The sequence below is a fragment of the Strix aluco genome, chromosome 5 (assembly GCF_031877795.1).
Source record: "Strix aluco isolate bStrAlu1 chromosome 5, bStrAlu1.hap1, whole genome shotgun sequence".
NCBI lineage: Eukaryota > Metazoa > Chordata > Aves > Strigiformes > Strigidae > Strix > Strix aluco.
Window position 1 is genome coordinate 29,688,239 of NC_133935.1, and position 16,665 is coordinate 29,704,903.

At 47.1% G+C, this 16,665-nt stretch overlaps 1 protein-coding gene across 17 annotated transcripts in view; it reads right to left on the reverse strand.

Annotated features, from left to right (window-relative positions):
- Nucleotides 1-16,665, reverse strand: part of RBFOX2 (RNA binding fox-1 homolog 2) — a 176,512-nt gene that overhangs the window by 75,810 nt on the left and 84,037 nt on the right. Inside the window, exon 1 of one of the 17 annotated variants that reach the window (XM_074826531.1) lies at nt 14,158-14,434. The exons of the other annotated variants lie outside the window; for them this stretch is intronic. Coding sequence (XP_074682632.1) covers nt 14,158-14,184 — 27 coding nt within the window. The 5' untranslated portion in view covers nt 14,185-14,434. Of the gene's footprint in view, nt 1-14,157; nt 14,435-16,665 lie in introns of those variants that run through there. 17 annotated transcript variants of the gene reach the window in all.

Sequence of the window (16,665 nt, forward strand, 5' to 3'; positions counted from 1 at the left end):
CCTCCTCACTCTGTTTGTCTGCTCACACCTACAGAAATACAAGAGAACAGGCTACACAACGCTTAAACCCTTTCAGCCAGTCAGTCTCCCCTTCTGTATATCCCCTTTCACGCACACAGTGTCAGGCTAAACAAAGCCGCTCGCTCCAGGATGCAGTCCTGGAAAAAAGCATTGGCATCTGGCAACCAAGAGCAGCAACCCAGCATACGAGCCTGAGAGCAAACACAAGTCTCTGGCACAAAGAGGAAACACCGAGATGTACGCCTGACTGCTCCTGTCAATCTTGCAGTGGGGGAATGCCCAATTATTGTTTTTTTTAAAACATATTTTTATCATATTACTGAAAGGAAATGCCAAGGACTACTGCAGCCCCTGTCCCTTGAGGCTCTGCTGCTGCCATCAGGCTGCACTGCCTTTGCAGCGATGAATATTTAAACAGGGCAATAAATATTTCAGAGCACATTCATCCGGATGAGAAGTCTACTAGGATAAGACAGGCAGGCAACCACACAGGGCTGGGGCCACTCCCTGTTCTGCCCCTCCAGCTCCTGCAACACCCGCCCCTCCCTCGGCCCTCCTTCCCTCCAGCCCTCAACAGGCACCTGAGCACCTCAAATATTCATCACACAGCTCCCATTACTTTCCAAACAAGCAAAAACACTGTTAAAAAGTAAAACGGTGCTCTGCTTTTCAGAGAGGTACAGAATACAGCTACCGCATGCTTTGCTTTCACCTCTTCTGGGGCCTCTGGCTTTTGGGTATAGTGCTCACACCAGGGAGAAAATAATTTGCTTTAAGACCCCACAGGGCCTTAAATCTTTTAATATTGCACCTTGGAAGAGCAAAAAAACCAAGATCACCAAACCCAAAAGCTCGACCAGTGCCTGATCAAGTGAGAAAGTGTGAAAGCCTGTCCTTTCTCCCCACAACTCCTTCCCTTAATTTCAGCAGGTACATTTACTCAGGCATTTCTTGGTTGCTGGCAGCTCTGCTGGGGTCTCTGTGGGATGCTAGCAGATGTATACAACTTGGCCATCACTGGCACAAATAACACTGTCTAGAAAACAGGTTTAAGACATAACAGAAAATGCATTCATTTATTCATCTGTCATCTGCATGTCGTTCATGTACTGGGGGTTATTATGACTTTCATAGTGCTAGAAGCTCATGTTTTTAACTGGGACCTTAGCTATGGTCTCACTTATAAAGAAACTTTTGTTTAAAAAACAATTTCAGGCAGTAATGAAAATTTTGCAGGAAATCAAAATCACATATAAGACACTTTTCAGGAACAAAAATTTATAGGGCCATAAAACCCATGACCATGCTCAAAAATGGACTTTCACACCATCTTCCACTGCATATGTCACTAGATTTAAAAGACAAAGATATCTGCTGGTCACACAATATATGGAGAAGCCTTCAGAAAAGAGTTAAGCCTACTCTGAGTGAAAGGAAGCCAAAAAGACACCCTCATAAAGAGCAGTCAGCAGCCAAAGGGTTATCCTCAGTGACAGGCACAAGCTAGCCTGCACCACCAGGGCATCTCCTTTCCAGGTAAAGGCTGTAATTGATAGTATCTCTGCCTTTCCTGGTGTCCATGTTTTAAAAGATGATGGTAACTAAACTGCAATCTCCGTGTGTCACATGCTCTCAAAGATGCCTCTCATACTGTGCAAGACGACGACACTCCTCATACCTGGATCCTGGCCCAGCTTAAGGTACAAACTGGGCACCAAATGGTTCAGCCCTGTCACGACTGGGCCACGGCAGGGTGCATGCAAGGGTATGCGACAAGTCAGCAAGGTCTGCAGATGCACAGTCTTGGATTAAACTGCTGAATTTCCCTGCAGTCTCATTTCATCTGCTTTTAGACCTTAGAAGGGGAACAGCCGGATCTTTGCTATGCACAGAAAAGGGCCCTGCAGCACATCAAGAGTGAGCTTCCTACAGCAAGCCAGAGCTCCTGCTATTTCATCCATGGTCCTCATGGTCAAGGGAAGAGACCAAGGCAGTATCCGAGTGCTGCACAGCCTGTTCGGGATGGCTGGTTCCCTATTAATGAAATTCTCTCTCATCTCCCTGCTCTATGGCACAAATTGGCTCCAAAGTGAAGTACTGAAGTGTCAAACAGCAAAACCTCTCTCCAGATATCATTTCAAGGAAGAGCAGCTGTATACTGAATACGTGGATCAATCACCTGCTGCCACTCTCTGGCCCTTCTGACCGCAGCCTCCTGCAAGAGCAGCAGCATCCCTCCTTCAAAACTGGCTATCAGTCACAACACCAGAAAGATGCTGTTTGTATTAAAAATATAAAAGCAATCAAGCAGTGTAGTCCAGAGAGTGACAACAATCCTGCTGGTTTATCAGCAGCAAGTCCTGGGATTTTATATCTCTGCTCCTAACCATCACCCCAACTGTCCGAGTATCACTAAAACTAAAGGATCCAGTCAGGAGTCAGATCCAACCTGGCCCAAAAACCACCTTGTACTTTCATATCCTATTAAAAGACCTCATACACTGAAGTAAAATATCCTGCAAGATGAGCAATTACCTCACCAAGTAACTTAGAGCAGGAGCCTCCATTTTGTAGCAGACATCAAAATACTGAGTGCTCCTCTGCTGACTGTGCAGCTCTGTTATTCCCATCATGGGCCACATACCCGGCAGCACAATAACATGGAAAAAAATGGCATCTGATCCCACACAAGAAAGATAATGTTTGCCACAATACAAAAAGTGTTGGGAAGGAAACCAACATTTAACCATGTGACTCCTGAGGACCTCTCATGATTCAGAAAATAAATGCAAACAGATGCAAAAGTTAATTTGGATCATATCAGCCCCACTGGCATGAAAAGGGTAGAGCAGGCACCCTGCGAAGAGGGAGAGAAAGATTTGCCATAGATCAGGTTACTATCACTGACAACTGACCTAAAACACTACAAGATTTCAGAGAGTCTGCCAGTTCTTCTAATTTTCAAAGGTGCAACTGCCTCCTTTAAGAGATAATGTGTGAAACACATAACACTGTAACTGAGGTCAGGGAGGAAGGAGCTCCTACAGCACAAATATATAAGCAGCCAAGATGATAATCCTCACTGCCTTAGAATGAGCACAATTAACTGAAAACAAAAAGAAAGCAAAAGTGAATTGTTCCTTTGAAGATGTAAAAGTTTCAATCTGAAGCAATGAGGACATAAAGAACCAGAATTGTTTCTCATCGGTCTGAAGCTACTGCATGGAACAGGGGGACAGTTGCTCTGTCCTACAAACATGCTCCTTCAAAACAGATGTCCCTCTGCAACCCAACACACTCTCAATTTGGGAAGACAGAGACCCAGCTTGCTGGATGGGCTCCACGCAATCATCTCCCAGATGGGCCAGCACAGCCCACAGACATACTTCATCACTGTCAAACCTGAGAAATTTTCTTTTCAGCACAAGTCCTCAGCACTTGGTTTTAACTTCATCTTGTTTGAAGGGATACGAACTGCTCTGCTTGAAGCAAAGGGTGGGCAACACGGAGAACTTACAGGACTAGCCAGGCGCCAAACACAAGAACAAATCAGTGCTTTGTAACCTGTTTTTTCTATTCTTGGAGATCTTTTCCAACTTCACGCATCCAGGCTCATCACAAACTAAGCACTGTTTCTGTCCTGTTAAATTTGTAGGAAGAGTTAATGTTCTAAAGTGGCCAGTGAAAACACGAGTAGTAGCCCACACCAGCCAATGTATTTATTGTTATCTGAAGTCCCTTTGCTTTATTAGGCCTTCAAAATGCACTAGAAGATTCACAGGAAGAAGGATACATGTGAAAAACTTCCTTTAAATCATTTAAGATGAAAACTGCTCTTATAGCTCCTCCTCACATGTCCAGGACATAAAGCCTTTCCAGAATCCTAGAATTTGGCACCACAGGGTATGAGGACCACCTGCATTTTATAGCTGTGGTCAGTCTTTGTTGATCACAGAGGAAACTGTTTGAGCAACCACCTCTAGCTTTGTGCTCTGTTTCTGCTGGGTACTACCAACATCACACCTAATTAACGGACTCATCTGCATGCACTTCAGCAACAGCAGGACTAATGCACCTGACCTCAGAGGGCTGCAGAGGAGCAGCTCACACAGGCACAGTAACCCCCAGCAGAAAGTTGGGATGGACACAGCTGAGGGCAATTCCCAAACGGCTTCACAGCTGGACTGGCCTGGCCCCACGCTAACACTCTTCTGCTGGGATTGCCAGGATAGTAGCCAGGAGGCTCATCACAGCTCTGCATTTAAATCATGTCAAAAGTGGTTCTTTCCTGCAACCAGCTTCTCTTCTCCTAGATTTAGGCCAGACTATCTCAGAATAATTGTATGATGACACACAGAGCCTCACAGCTAACCTAACTGCCTACTACACTTTTGAAAGCCACTACAGTCCTCCATAAGCCCCCTAGAAGAACTGAATTTATCTTTATGCTCCTCCAAAACATTAAGAAATGCCTATTATTCAGCTCTAGCTATTATTCTCTGTATTACAAGTAACATAGCTCAGAGTTTCCTACCCAACCGCTAAAAAAAGCCCCTTTGGCTTTCTGGATACTTCTGCTTTAAGCAGAGGTCCAGCTGTGAGACACATTCTTGGCCACGTGGCTGAGCTGCCAGGCAGGAGGACCCTGCCCACCCATCAAGCAGGGAGGCTTGGAGATGACAGGCAGGAGGCAGGGCAGGCACAGATCTTAACCAAGAAGCTCGAGTCTGCAGCCTCTAGTGCAGCTTTCTCCTGACTTCTGCGCCACACTTGCAGTAACTCCCGCTGCTCATTGTCAAAAGCAATTAAGAGTATTCTTAATAACAACAAAACAAGTCCTGAGAAATCCCATTTGAGCTGAAAGGGACAGTAACATCACCGCCTCTCTTACCTCCTCACAGCAGGGCTTGTTTCAGGATGACCTTCATTTTGTCTACCGACAAAGTTGCCATTGGGCTGCTCAAAGCTACAGTTTCAGACTTGACGGAAAACATGGCTTGGGGATCTTTAATCTGATTTAACCCAATTTATTTAGATACTTCTCACTGAATAAGACAAGGCATTTAGAAGTCTTGCTTTCTGGCAGAGCATCGAGATCTCTGCCACCACTGAGATCTTTCTACCTTTCTGAAGTCCATGTTACAGATAAATTCATTCTCACACCCCTTGCAGCATTTTGACCAAAAGAAGCTTTGAAGATCTACAGTCCCTCAGAAAATTTCTCTTAGGATGAAGGCTTGCAACTGGCTTTGGATGACCCAAATTCTTTCTGTCATCAAGAGGGTTGGTCCCTCCTCGACTACACCTCTTCATCAGTCACATTTAGCGATGCTTATTCACAGTCTGTCACCCATGTCCCTGTGAAGGACACCAGGAGCAGGGAACACACAGCACAGATTGGCTCCATCACATGGTCTAAAATGACCCCAAAAAAGCATCAACACCCCACCACCCACCCCAACTAAACCAAACTTCTGTAAGAGGGACTCCTAGAAGTATTTTTCCTCCTCATCCCACTGCCTCATGACAGAAGAGAGCTCCAACCTGGAACAGGGTGGAGGCAGACCAGAGAATGGCTTTGCAAAGCAAAGGTAACAACATTAAACAGCTTCCTCACACACACAAAAGCAAAGAGAAAAGTTAAAGCAGACTAATGCGCGTTAAATATTTGAACACGAAGCAAAGCTAACATACCACAATACCTTATAGTCCAACCAACAGTCGAATTGACTAATTCACTAATTTCACCAAATTACCACGCTCTTCTTCCTCTACCTCCTGATTCAGGCTGGAAGGATACTTTGTAAGAAAACAAAGATCTAAACCGCTGCCTGTCGAAACTCTGAAATCCCTTCCCCTGCTGCCCTATTTATCTCAACCACATTTTACAAAGGAGGAAGGGACACACGGGAAACCAAAGCTTGTCTTGCTCCTGCTCCCTAATAATCCCAAGTATTTTGCATAATTGTTCAGTTTTGATAACCTCCTTTCATATGCTGGAATAGCAAAAATAAGAAAAACTACAAAGAACAACAAATCAAATTAAAGGTTTCACTCTTCATGGAGGGTACATGAGACAAATGTGGACTAGTACTATCCAAGAAATCCAAACTCCTCTCCAAAGCATTTTTAAATCGGTCTTTTTAAGTAAATTAAAGCAGGTTTTGCTATTAGGACTGAAGGGAGAGCGTAGGCTTCAGATAAGGAGCCTCAGTGAGACCTGATAGGTGAATGATAGTCTATGCACTGCATAGGTCAAACTCTTGATTATCTAAATCTTGGTTAATCATAAGCCAAGCTTGGCGAGTCTGGAACTTATAAGCACACAGAAATCCTAAACTCCACAGGACCACAACTACAGAGACTACAGAGACTATGAATTTTAAGCAGGATAACGGGGAAGACAGTTCAGAGGGGTTTAACCGTACTCAAGACTCCCAGCCCTAGGGCAGTATTCAGAAGCAGCTAGAAGATTACACTCGCAATTATTCGGACATTTTTGGCGTCTCCATACACCCTCAGATTACAGGCTACTTGGAGTGCAATTCCAGTTAGGTATTTAGAGACTACTCAGGGTGAAAGTCTCTGTTACAGGCAGAGTTGGGCCAGCTGATACTTCCCATTGTAAGACCATGTTTTCAGTTGTTCATAATTCTGAGAAACTATTCAAACTAATTTTTTCAGGCTGACTGCATTTGATTTTGAGGTTGGTAATTTTTTTTGTGATTTCAGATGTATCAATCCAAACTGAGAAAGAAGTAGGGGGATATTTTGTCTTGTTTATGATTAAGTGGAAAAAAAAAAAACAACCAACCAACCAAACTCCACCCCCCACACTTTGAAGGGCCTACGAGGACTTCATATTTAACAGAAAAATTTGCATTTCAGGGATCTATATTTAGCAACCATACTAAAAAGCCACCAAAATCTGATGAATATTGTAACAAAACTATGGAAAATGACAGTGCTCGTCTTACATTTTATCAACTAATCTGCTAGTAAAGCTATATATGATGGTCCAAAAATGCTAAAAACAAGAAAAAAAATTCCAGCATGCAAAACCTGCCCAAAAGGACCAATCAGTTCTTCACATTTATCATGGAAAGAACAAATGGTGGCAACAAGCTTTACGTTAAATATTAGGAAAGACTTAGCAATGCTCAGGGAGGAAAGGACTTGGATTGTCAAGCCTAGCAGCGGCATCATAAATGTTTTTAATGCAGGTTACTTGCCATCAGGAATGGTTTAGACAAAGTTTATTCTAACAGGAAATAGAAACACTCCTGAGGGTGGCTAGCAGTACCACTTGCACCCCATTTTCTGTGATTTCATGCTCTCACTCAGGGCTCATCTACAGCTTCAGAGGAGATACCAGTCATGTCAGATCCAGGTCTGGAGATCAATGACAGCAGGGAGATGATCAATCTCCTGTACTTCGCACCATCCCCTTTGCAGAGATCAAGTAAAATGGAGTGGCAGTTACCCACCTCAAATCCAAAAAAACCAAGAAACAGTTCTACAAGTGTAGCAGAAGGAAGGTAAATTGGGACAAGAAGCCTAAGCACCAATAGGACAGACTAGCGATGGGGGAAAAAGGGATAGACAGACAAATTTGACTGCGATAGGAGCAGAAAAATCAAACTAAATGAGGAATGAGGAATGCAAGGAGTGGGTGGAAAAGTTAAAAAAGCATATGACAAGCAGACTGTAGTCAGGGGACAGGGAAGAGGAGGTGGAGAAGAAACAGAGAAAGAATAAGCAGGCCTAAAAATCAGATGAAAAAGAACTGAAATGATCAAGGTAAAGACATAGTGCTCCAAAACAGGATGACACGTAACTGGAGAGGAATGGGGACAGGACATGGACTTTAATGGGACAAGCTGCTGACCAGGGATCATGAGAAGAGAGTGAAAGGAAGAAGACCCATCCATGCATCCATGATGGATGGCAGAGGTGAGACAGAAGTCATATAGGAATGCACGAGAGGGGAAAATGTGCCTACTAGTGTAACCTCCCAAAGCCTAAACCAGAGCCTAATATTGCAAAAAGTCACCATTCCTCTGCTGTCAGCGAATATACAAAACCAACTGGCAAACGCAGATCAAGCTGGCCTGCACAGAAAATGACAGCTAATTACACATTCAGTGTAAGTGGCAGAGGTCTGTGGGATGCATCTGGGACTGCAAACCCTGCTACTGATACTTGCAGAGGTCATCATGGTGCCACATATACTGAAGTTGATGGGGACGGGTGGCGGGTTGTCTGGATTTTCTTTCTTGTGGAAAAAAATAGCATGCAATCATGTGATTAAAGACTATCATAAATAGACACAGAAATAAAGAGAACAAATGAAGGTTTCTTTCCCAACTTAAAATATGGAAATGCCCCAAAACTGAAGTGCCTTCCCATTACCATCTTGATAATTCTCAATTCAGTTTGCTCAATGGCCAGTTTTGCAAAGAAAAAAAAAAAAATCAGATATTTTAGGCAAAGCACACTGTTGAACAGGCCCAGCATTTGTCCTATTTTCTTTTATATAGGCAAAGTGCACTCTATTTATTCAAAAAGCTTTCAGCTGAGCATTAATTGCTCTAGCTTCTGCAAACCCTACAAAACCAGCCTATATATCTCCAGACCTCACTGCTCATTGCACAACCTCCAGCAGCCCAGAAAAAAAACATCCTGCACAGCACAGTATCATAAATAACTCTTCAGGAGCAAACCAAAAATCTTTTGGTAGGGAAGTTAACACTTCTCTACTCTGATTCCAGGGAACATGTCAGATAGGAAGAATATCCAATTACATCCTTTTAAATAATATTTGAGAGCAGACTGAGGCAAATTAACCACCTCCTCCCTGGTACTTAGACATCCAAAGGAGGATTGTTAGTGAATTCTGTGACTTTGCAGCTGGGAGACAAATAGGTTAAGGAACTCATTGCAAAGGGGCGGCTAGCTGCACATATCATCTGCTGAAAATGTATCTGAAACAGGAGCATTGAGCATTTAAGCAGTTAGTAAGACCAAAATCCAGGTCTAAAAAAAATCAGCCCCCCCATTGTAGCCCTCTTTCGCACTGGTGTTAGAATTTTATAGTAGAAGACTGGTCAATGCTAATTAAGTGCAACAGAGCCATCATGAATTAATAACCTGCAGGGAAAGTCACTGTTGGTTTTAAGGGCTTCCCTCCTCAACCTTCAACTTTTAGTTAGTTCACTACAACCTTTTCGCTAATTCAGATTCTTCACAAATTAATAGTTCTTAAAATAACAATAAAACAGTATGTTAAGTTTACACAGCCTTGTCACCCAAATATCACAGTACGTACTGTGGCAAACTTAGGCATCCTCATTTCTCAATTCCCAGGTACCCAGGGATAGTTACCTAGTCACCTGCAGAAGAAATGCATTAGGGAGCAGCGAGGTTATTTCTAGGACAGGGACTTAAGGAAATGGCACCGCTGTATCAAGTTTCCTTTTACATTGCCATCCTGCCTAGGCAACGCTGAATGCGGCTTCTGCCATCCCAAGGCTGCTCTGCAAATGCCTACAGCGGTTTGCTTCTACTCCAACACATCTGAAAGTGCTCAGCAAAGGTGGTAAAGAGAAAAGGACTTCAAAAAAACACTCATCGGGTTCTGACAGGCCCCATTGATTTTTAAGCCCTTAAGAATAAGCCCTTCTCAACCAGCAGTTAAATCTTTAAGTATCACAAGTTAGACACAACCCATAGGCCAACCTCAAGCAGCCATGTCCTTACATCAGGGAAAGTGAGCCGCAGATCCATCTTTCAGTTCCCAAGGGAGCTGAAAAAAGTCAGTGGCCAGGATTCCTCTCGCACAAACCTCTGCTGCTGACATGGTGTGTGCAGTACTAAAACAAAGTTCTAAGACAAACAGTAGAAGAAAAGCAAAAACTAGGGGATAGGCATACGCAGTGTCAGGTACCATGTAAACAAGCACTGCTTTTCAAACGGCAAAGAAAGAGCGCAAGGCTATTGACAGAGAAGAGAGCAATCCCCTTCAGACAGCTCATGCAAGTTTGCAAGAGTAACACCAAACCAAGGAGTAAACAGCAAGGACACCTGGCCTGAAAGGAAAGGCAAATGCAATCCTCAAAGCAAGGAAAGGGGCAGGGTAATAGTGGTAGCTCCTGAGAGAAGTCAGAGAAAAGGGAGCCTTCCACTACGCACAGAAAAAGCTGCTCTTTCTTTAAAAATTATTTCTTTTAGGGGGGCAGTGGAATCCTGCAGCATCCAGCTTGCCTGGAGGGGAACAGATCCTACAGCAGACATAAGGGAAGGGGAAGGCTGTTCTGGGACTCGGTCTCCCTTGCAGTCAGTTCAAACAAAGGAGGAAGGTCTCCTCTAATGGGATGCATTGTACATTTTTAGCTAGCACAAGGTGGCTGTTGTGACAGGGCTCCGTGTCTCCTGTGTTCCCCCCCCCCCCCCCAAATACACACCCCCCTGCATGATCCCAACATGAAGCGCAGACAAAGATCTGTTTTATCACACCATTACTGTAACTAACAGGAGGTAGAGAAAGATAGGAAAAGGGAATGAGGCAGAGGCGCAAAAAGGAGACAGAGAGGCCTTTAATGAGTCAGCCGTTGCTCTGATTTAAATAAGATCTCCATTTAAGGAGCTCTACGTTTTGTTGGGTTTTTTTTAATTAAAAAAAAAAAAATCACTGCCTGAGCGAGCAACTTTTGGCTGCACAAGGTTGTCTCACAGCTACACACAAGATCTGGGAGGAAAAGGGTTATGGAAGGGGGAAGGGAAAGGGAGGAAAACCTCTGGAAAAAATGAGGCTGCTTGCTGGTTCATTTTAACAAGGACATAAATTAGTCTCAAAGCCACAAACGCCATCACCTCCCTGAGCCCTGGGCAGAGCATAGCAAGTCGAACACGTGCCAAGATAAACGGCAGTGGCTGGAGCCTCCGAGGGGTGCTGGGGGGGGACAAGAGGGGGCATGCTGGCACGCAGGGCAGCAAAGATGCTTCAAATGGTGCCACAAAATGGAGACTACAGCTGCACAAAAGGGGACCTTCAGATGTTCCTGTCTACACCCACACCAAAAGCGGGGAACTCAATACGGAAAAAGAGGGAAAACGGGGTGCTGCAGTTGGAAAACAGCAGCTCTCCCCGGTCTGGCTTTAATTACCACGAGCAACGCTTCCTCCCCCTCCTCCTCTTCCCATCTTGGAAGAAGGCCTGCCGGCAAGCAGCAACCCAGGTGAAAGGCTCCATCGCCAGCAGCAGGGAGGGGAGCAGACAATGGCGGGGGGATTCATTACAAAGGCATACATACATATACACGCACACACATGCTCGCTCGGCACTGCCGGCTGCCACATGGGCTGGCAGGACTCCTTAAGGAGGCAGCAGCTCCCTTCCCACTCTCCGAGATGCTCGACACCTTCCCCCTATCCCAGCCCTGATGGGAAACAGATTCGGAGGAAAACGCCAGCAAGGCACTGGGCTGTCCAAGAAAGGGAGGGCTTTGTGCTCCACGCAAGCCAGCAACCTCACCGTGCATCACACAGAGAAAAAAAGCCTTTTAGCATATAATTCCCATCCACTGAAAACTCTCTCTTTTATCTGCAATTAGCACATGATGTACAGGGCCTCGTTTAACACTCATTTTCACTGATTTAGGATTAAGGGGGATAAGACCAGGGTACTTTCTGTTAATGAATCTGAGCTCTTGCTCTCATTAGCAATTTTGGTTTCCTCTTTTTCAAGCCATTTCTACATTCCAGCATCTCCCATTTCTTCCCATTACTTTCTAGTCCTCCCACCCCACACACTCCCGTTTATTTTGTTTTACCAGTTCCTCATGCCTATACAGAAGCTGATCTCACAGATTTCCAAGGAAGATGTGCAAGCTTGCTCCCTAAAACAATAGAACGCAGACCAGGCAGGCAATATTTTCTGGAGACTGAACCAAACAGAGCAAGAGATTGTAGCACTGATGAATTCATTCAGTGGCAATTACCATTTTAACATAGTAACAACATTTATTTCTCATAAATGAGATAGCCCCAGTGAAATACATTCACAGGTTGTATAGGTCACTCCACTGCTTCAAATAGCACTGCAGAATGAGAATAACGTGGCTGGGGATATTGTCCTGGACGTGCTCCTTCAGCCCCACACTCAGCCAAACCTGCAGTGAAGTACCAAGGACCAGCTTAGCAAGCCAAATGCTCCCCCTGCAAGAAGCAGCACTATGCTACAGCTGAACTTACCTTCGCTGTCTTCCTCGACTCTACATAAAAGGGCTATCCATCACTCATTCAGAGACCCTGAGACACAGTCCAAGCTCTCCTCCCCTACTAGTTATTTTAATATGCATCTACTTCAGCATCTGCATGCAAATATGCAATGCAAATCCTGAAAACCTATCCTAGATAGTACATACTCTTAAGAGCCATAATTCAAGGTCAACCATTACTAATAATGCATAGTCTTGATGCCTCCTTTCCTAAGTCAGTAAATTAACAATTTCTATGGAAGACAGATTTCTCTGAAGTCTATTAGGATATCCCAAACCTTTAAATGAGTTTATACCCTCCCTTGTTTCAGCCAGTGCTCCAGCAGAATCCCATCCTTCCCAGCTCCACATGTCTCCAAGCCAACCAGCTCGTGCTTCAGGGTGCTCGGTCCTAAGCACACACAAACTACACACACTTGTGTACTGGTGACTCAGGCACCTTTTTGCACCGCACAGACACAGAGATTATGAGCGTAATGGTTGTGGCAGAGAGCACACTGCAATACAAGGCTGTGCAGAACAACTCTCTGAAATGTGCACAAGCTCATCTGCAGCTTCGGGACATACACCTCCATCTAACCAGACACACTCTGAGCACACAGCAATACACAAATGGACCCTGACTGCAGAGACACAGCTTTTCAACATCATTTGCTAAACTAAATATAGGTACAGAAAGTCTCAGGAGATTTCTGCAGAACTCTCTTCTGCATCAAAAGAGAAAGCCTTGGTCGAGGTAAAAAGGAATCAGTAACGGAAGGGACTAAATAGCAGAAGCAGAAAGTGGGACTTGGGAGCCTGGGAAGATACCTGAAGAGTGGACAGAGACTTATTTTTCAGCCACTGACAACCAATGCAAGATGAGACATGGAAAGGGTCAAAGCGGGTGTTGCTTCTTGCAGCAGATTCATTCTGAGCCAGGCACCCGCGAACAAGGGACACGCAGGATCTCCATAGCAGCTAACGAAGGGGGATTCAGTCAGGCCTAAGGAATGCCAAGAAGACAGTATGCATCTAGTCTAAAAACCTGCAAAGCTCGGCAGAAGAACAGCACTTGTGAAACCCAGATTTGAAGAAAAGTTCCTTCTGAGAGTCCTTCCCTGCAGCCCCTTTGGGAATATCCCCCAAAGGTTTCCAGCTCTGCAAGGCACTGCGGGGGCATTATATAATGCCTAACTCCAAAGGATTCCAGCTCCACGATGCCGCTCTTCTCCTCCTCCCTTTGCACCCTCCCTCGGGTGGCGACTTGCTGATGCCATGCCAAAAAAATTTTTTTTTTTAATCCAAAACCATATAGCAGCCTTAAAAGGCGAGCACTGTCCGATAAAATCCCCTTTGCGAGGCGGGGGAAACACGATGGCCCTGGCAGCTGGGTGCGCTCCCCAGGAAACGTCAGCCGCTTTCCCCCGGGAAGACACGGGCAGCCCCACGCCTAAGGCTACCTACAAGGGCTTCCCAGCCCTCACGGTGACCAGCAGGCAGATGGAGAAACGGCTGGGAAGACGCTTACCTTCGTGCTCGGCCGGGATCGGTAGTTCAAAGGCGGGTTTAGCCTAACTCGGGAGCAGGGGCACACGTGCCCCTCACGCACCTCTTCTCCCTAGAGGGCACTGCGAGACTGCTTCGGGCAGGGGGACTGCAGGGAACCCCTTCCCCAAAGCGCCCAACCCGGGTCCCCGGGGCTCTCTCCCGCCCGCCCCGGCGTCCGGCGGAGAGAGCGCGGAGCCGCGGCCACCCCGGGGGTAAGCGGCAGGGCAGCCCCGCTGCCGGCCGCTCCGCACCGAGTCCCCCGCTCCCCGCCCGCCGCCCAGACAAAGCCGGGCAGGCAGCCGCCGCGGCGCAGCACCGGCAGCCTTACCTGAGTTACCATTTTCTTTTTCTCCATAAACCAAAATGGGTGAGACCGGCCGCGGGGGGGGGGGTGGGGGGAGGGGGGGGTGGGGGGGAAGAGGAAAAAAAAAAAAATTTTTAAAAAAAAAGCAGCAGCCCCGTGGAGGCGGGCGGCGGCGGCGGCGGCGGCGGCGGCGGGTGCCTGCGCTGCGCTGCCTCGCCGGCGCGGTACCCCCCGAGCCCTTTTTCCTCCCTTTCTTCTCCCGTGTTCCTCCCTTTCTTCCCCCTGCCTCCCTCCCTCCCTCCCTCCCTCCCCAGCTGCCGCTCCCCCCGCCGCCCCCCCGGCTCAGCCAGATGGCTGCGGGAAGCACCGCCCCGAATACCGAAGGTAATTAATGCGAGCCGGGACCGCCCCCGCCGCACCCCGCCCGGCCCGGCCATCCCCCGCCCAGGCGCTCCCTCGCCTGCCCGCTGGGACATCCCCCCCCGCCCCGCCCCGGGAACCAAGGGGCTCGACGGCGGCCCAAAGGCGAGCTGGAAACAAAAGGGGCGGTAGCGGACCCGCCGGCCCGGCAGGACCCCCGGGCCTGCCCGCACTGCGCCGCGCCTCCCCTTCCCCGCGGCTGGGGCGCAGCGGCCAGGCCGCCCCCGCCCGCACCCCACGGGGCGGGAGGCGGCATCTCCCCGCAGGAGGATGCTGGGGACACGGCTGTCAGTTTTGCACAGACCTCCCTCCTGCCACAAAGGGGAGAACGCGTGGGTGACACGGTGCGGCGGATGAACCGGAAGCAGTATCTGTGCCAGGATCTGCATTTCTTTCATCATAAAAAACTGGAGACCGCTGGGCTCCTTCCCAGCTTGCTTCCCCCCGCCCCGCACCTCATTTATCTTCAGTAAACATCTGGCCTTTAACACCTGAGCACACCACAGCTGGCAGCATTTGTTCTCCCGGCGACCCCATAAAACAGACCAGTCTACTGCTACCCCATTTGGCAGACAGGATCCGAGACGCTCTAATTGATTTCTCCCAACATTGCACCCACATAAACCCTCAGACAGGGCTGAGCGCAGGTCTGCCAATCCCTCGGTTAGACAAGCGGACTGTGCTGATGCTCCAGCACTCATGACATGGAGATAAAACCAGCTCAGGCACGTTGCCCCTCTTCTTGACACCTAGTACTCAAGGGACTCCCCAGGCTTTAGCAGCAGAAAAGCCAAATTACTGTGCAGTAACACCTTGCATCCCCATGTGTTCTCCTTTGCATGAATATACCCAGTTATAACTTACACTAAAAAAAAAAAAAAAAAGCCTAGCAGTTTTGCTTCATGGGCTTCTGCTACTGCGCTGCTCTCCAGGCAGCCCATGCTGACCCACAGTGCTTTTCAGTTTCCCAATTTCACTCACTGCAAACTGACCTCTGTCTCTCTCCCTCACTTCCCCTTTCTCTAATTCAGCAGAAGGCCAGCAGGAGCGTGCATCCTAGCCCAGTTTGCTTCTCCAGTGTGAAAAGCCTGAGACCAAGCCACCAGGAAGCCCTTATGTCCCACAGGAGCAGGGAGGCAGAGTGCCACAGGCCAGCCACCCCACGAGACCAAAGAGTCAACCCTGGTGTGGGGTCCTCTGCAAAGGAGCCAGCCTCCACAGCTGCAGCCCTCAGGGCTCTGAGTCAGAGTCCACGTTTTTCCAAGTTATCTCATCCTCTCCGCTAACTTGCATCTTACAATACTACAGGTTTACAGGCAGTATTGGAAAACCAAGGAAAACACTGGGGTTTTTTTTCCCCTCTGCCCTATTACAAACCCAAGATTGTGGAGCACGATTCTGGGTCAAGTGTAAATTCCATTTCAAAGCAGCAAAAAACACAGTGACCTCCTTATACCTTTGCCACAACAAAGCACCAGGTTTCAGAAACGTGCATCTCATTCACCAGACCTCTGCAAATCACTCGGGATAATCTCCTTATTCTCTCCATTTAATTTAACTGTTGCATTCAGTCTTCTCTGTGCCATAGGGTGGTAACTTCTTGTCCCAGACTTAGGGCTGTAGCACAGACCTTCAGGACAGAGAAATGACATGCCACCATCACCCAGCACTGTCAACCAGGATAGCATCATTTCTAATCCATTTTGGCCTTCACCTTAGGAACCTCTAGAAATATTTGCCATCAAAAAGAATCCTCTAAGAAAAAAGAGGTGCCCAGTTGCACACTGAACCCTCACTTGCACTGCCTCCCACCACTCAGTTGGTACAACTGCTTTGCTCATGTGCCAGCAGAGCGGGAATTCCCTTCAGTGTGATCTACTGCTGGTCTCCCTCTTTCATCTCCATTGTAGGCCAGAAAGCACCTCCTCCCCCATGCTTGGAATATATCCACCTTTGCTCCTGTTGAGCCAAAGAAAAGCCCAAATTTCCAATGGATGTGCTCAGGCAACAAGAAACACAGGTCTGCAGGAGCTCCAATCTCAGCAAAAACAGCTGAAAGGAACATCTGATACAGAGTTTCAAAAGCATCAAGACTACAGAGGTAAACATGAT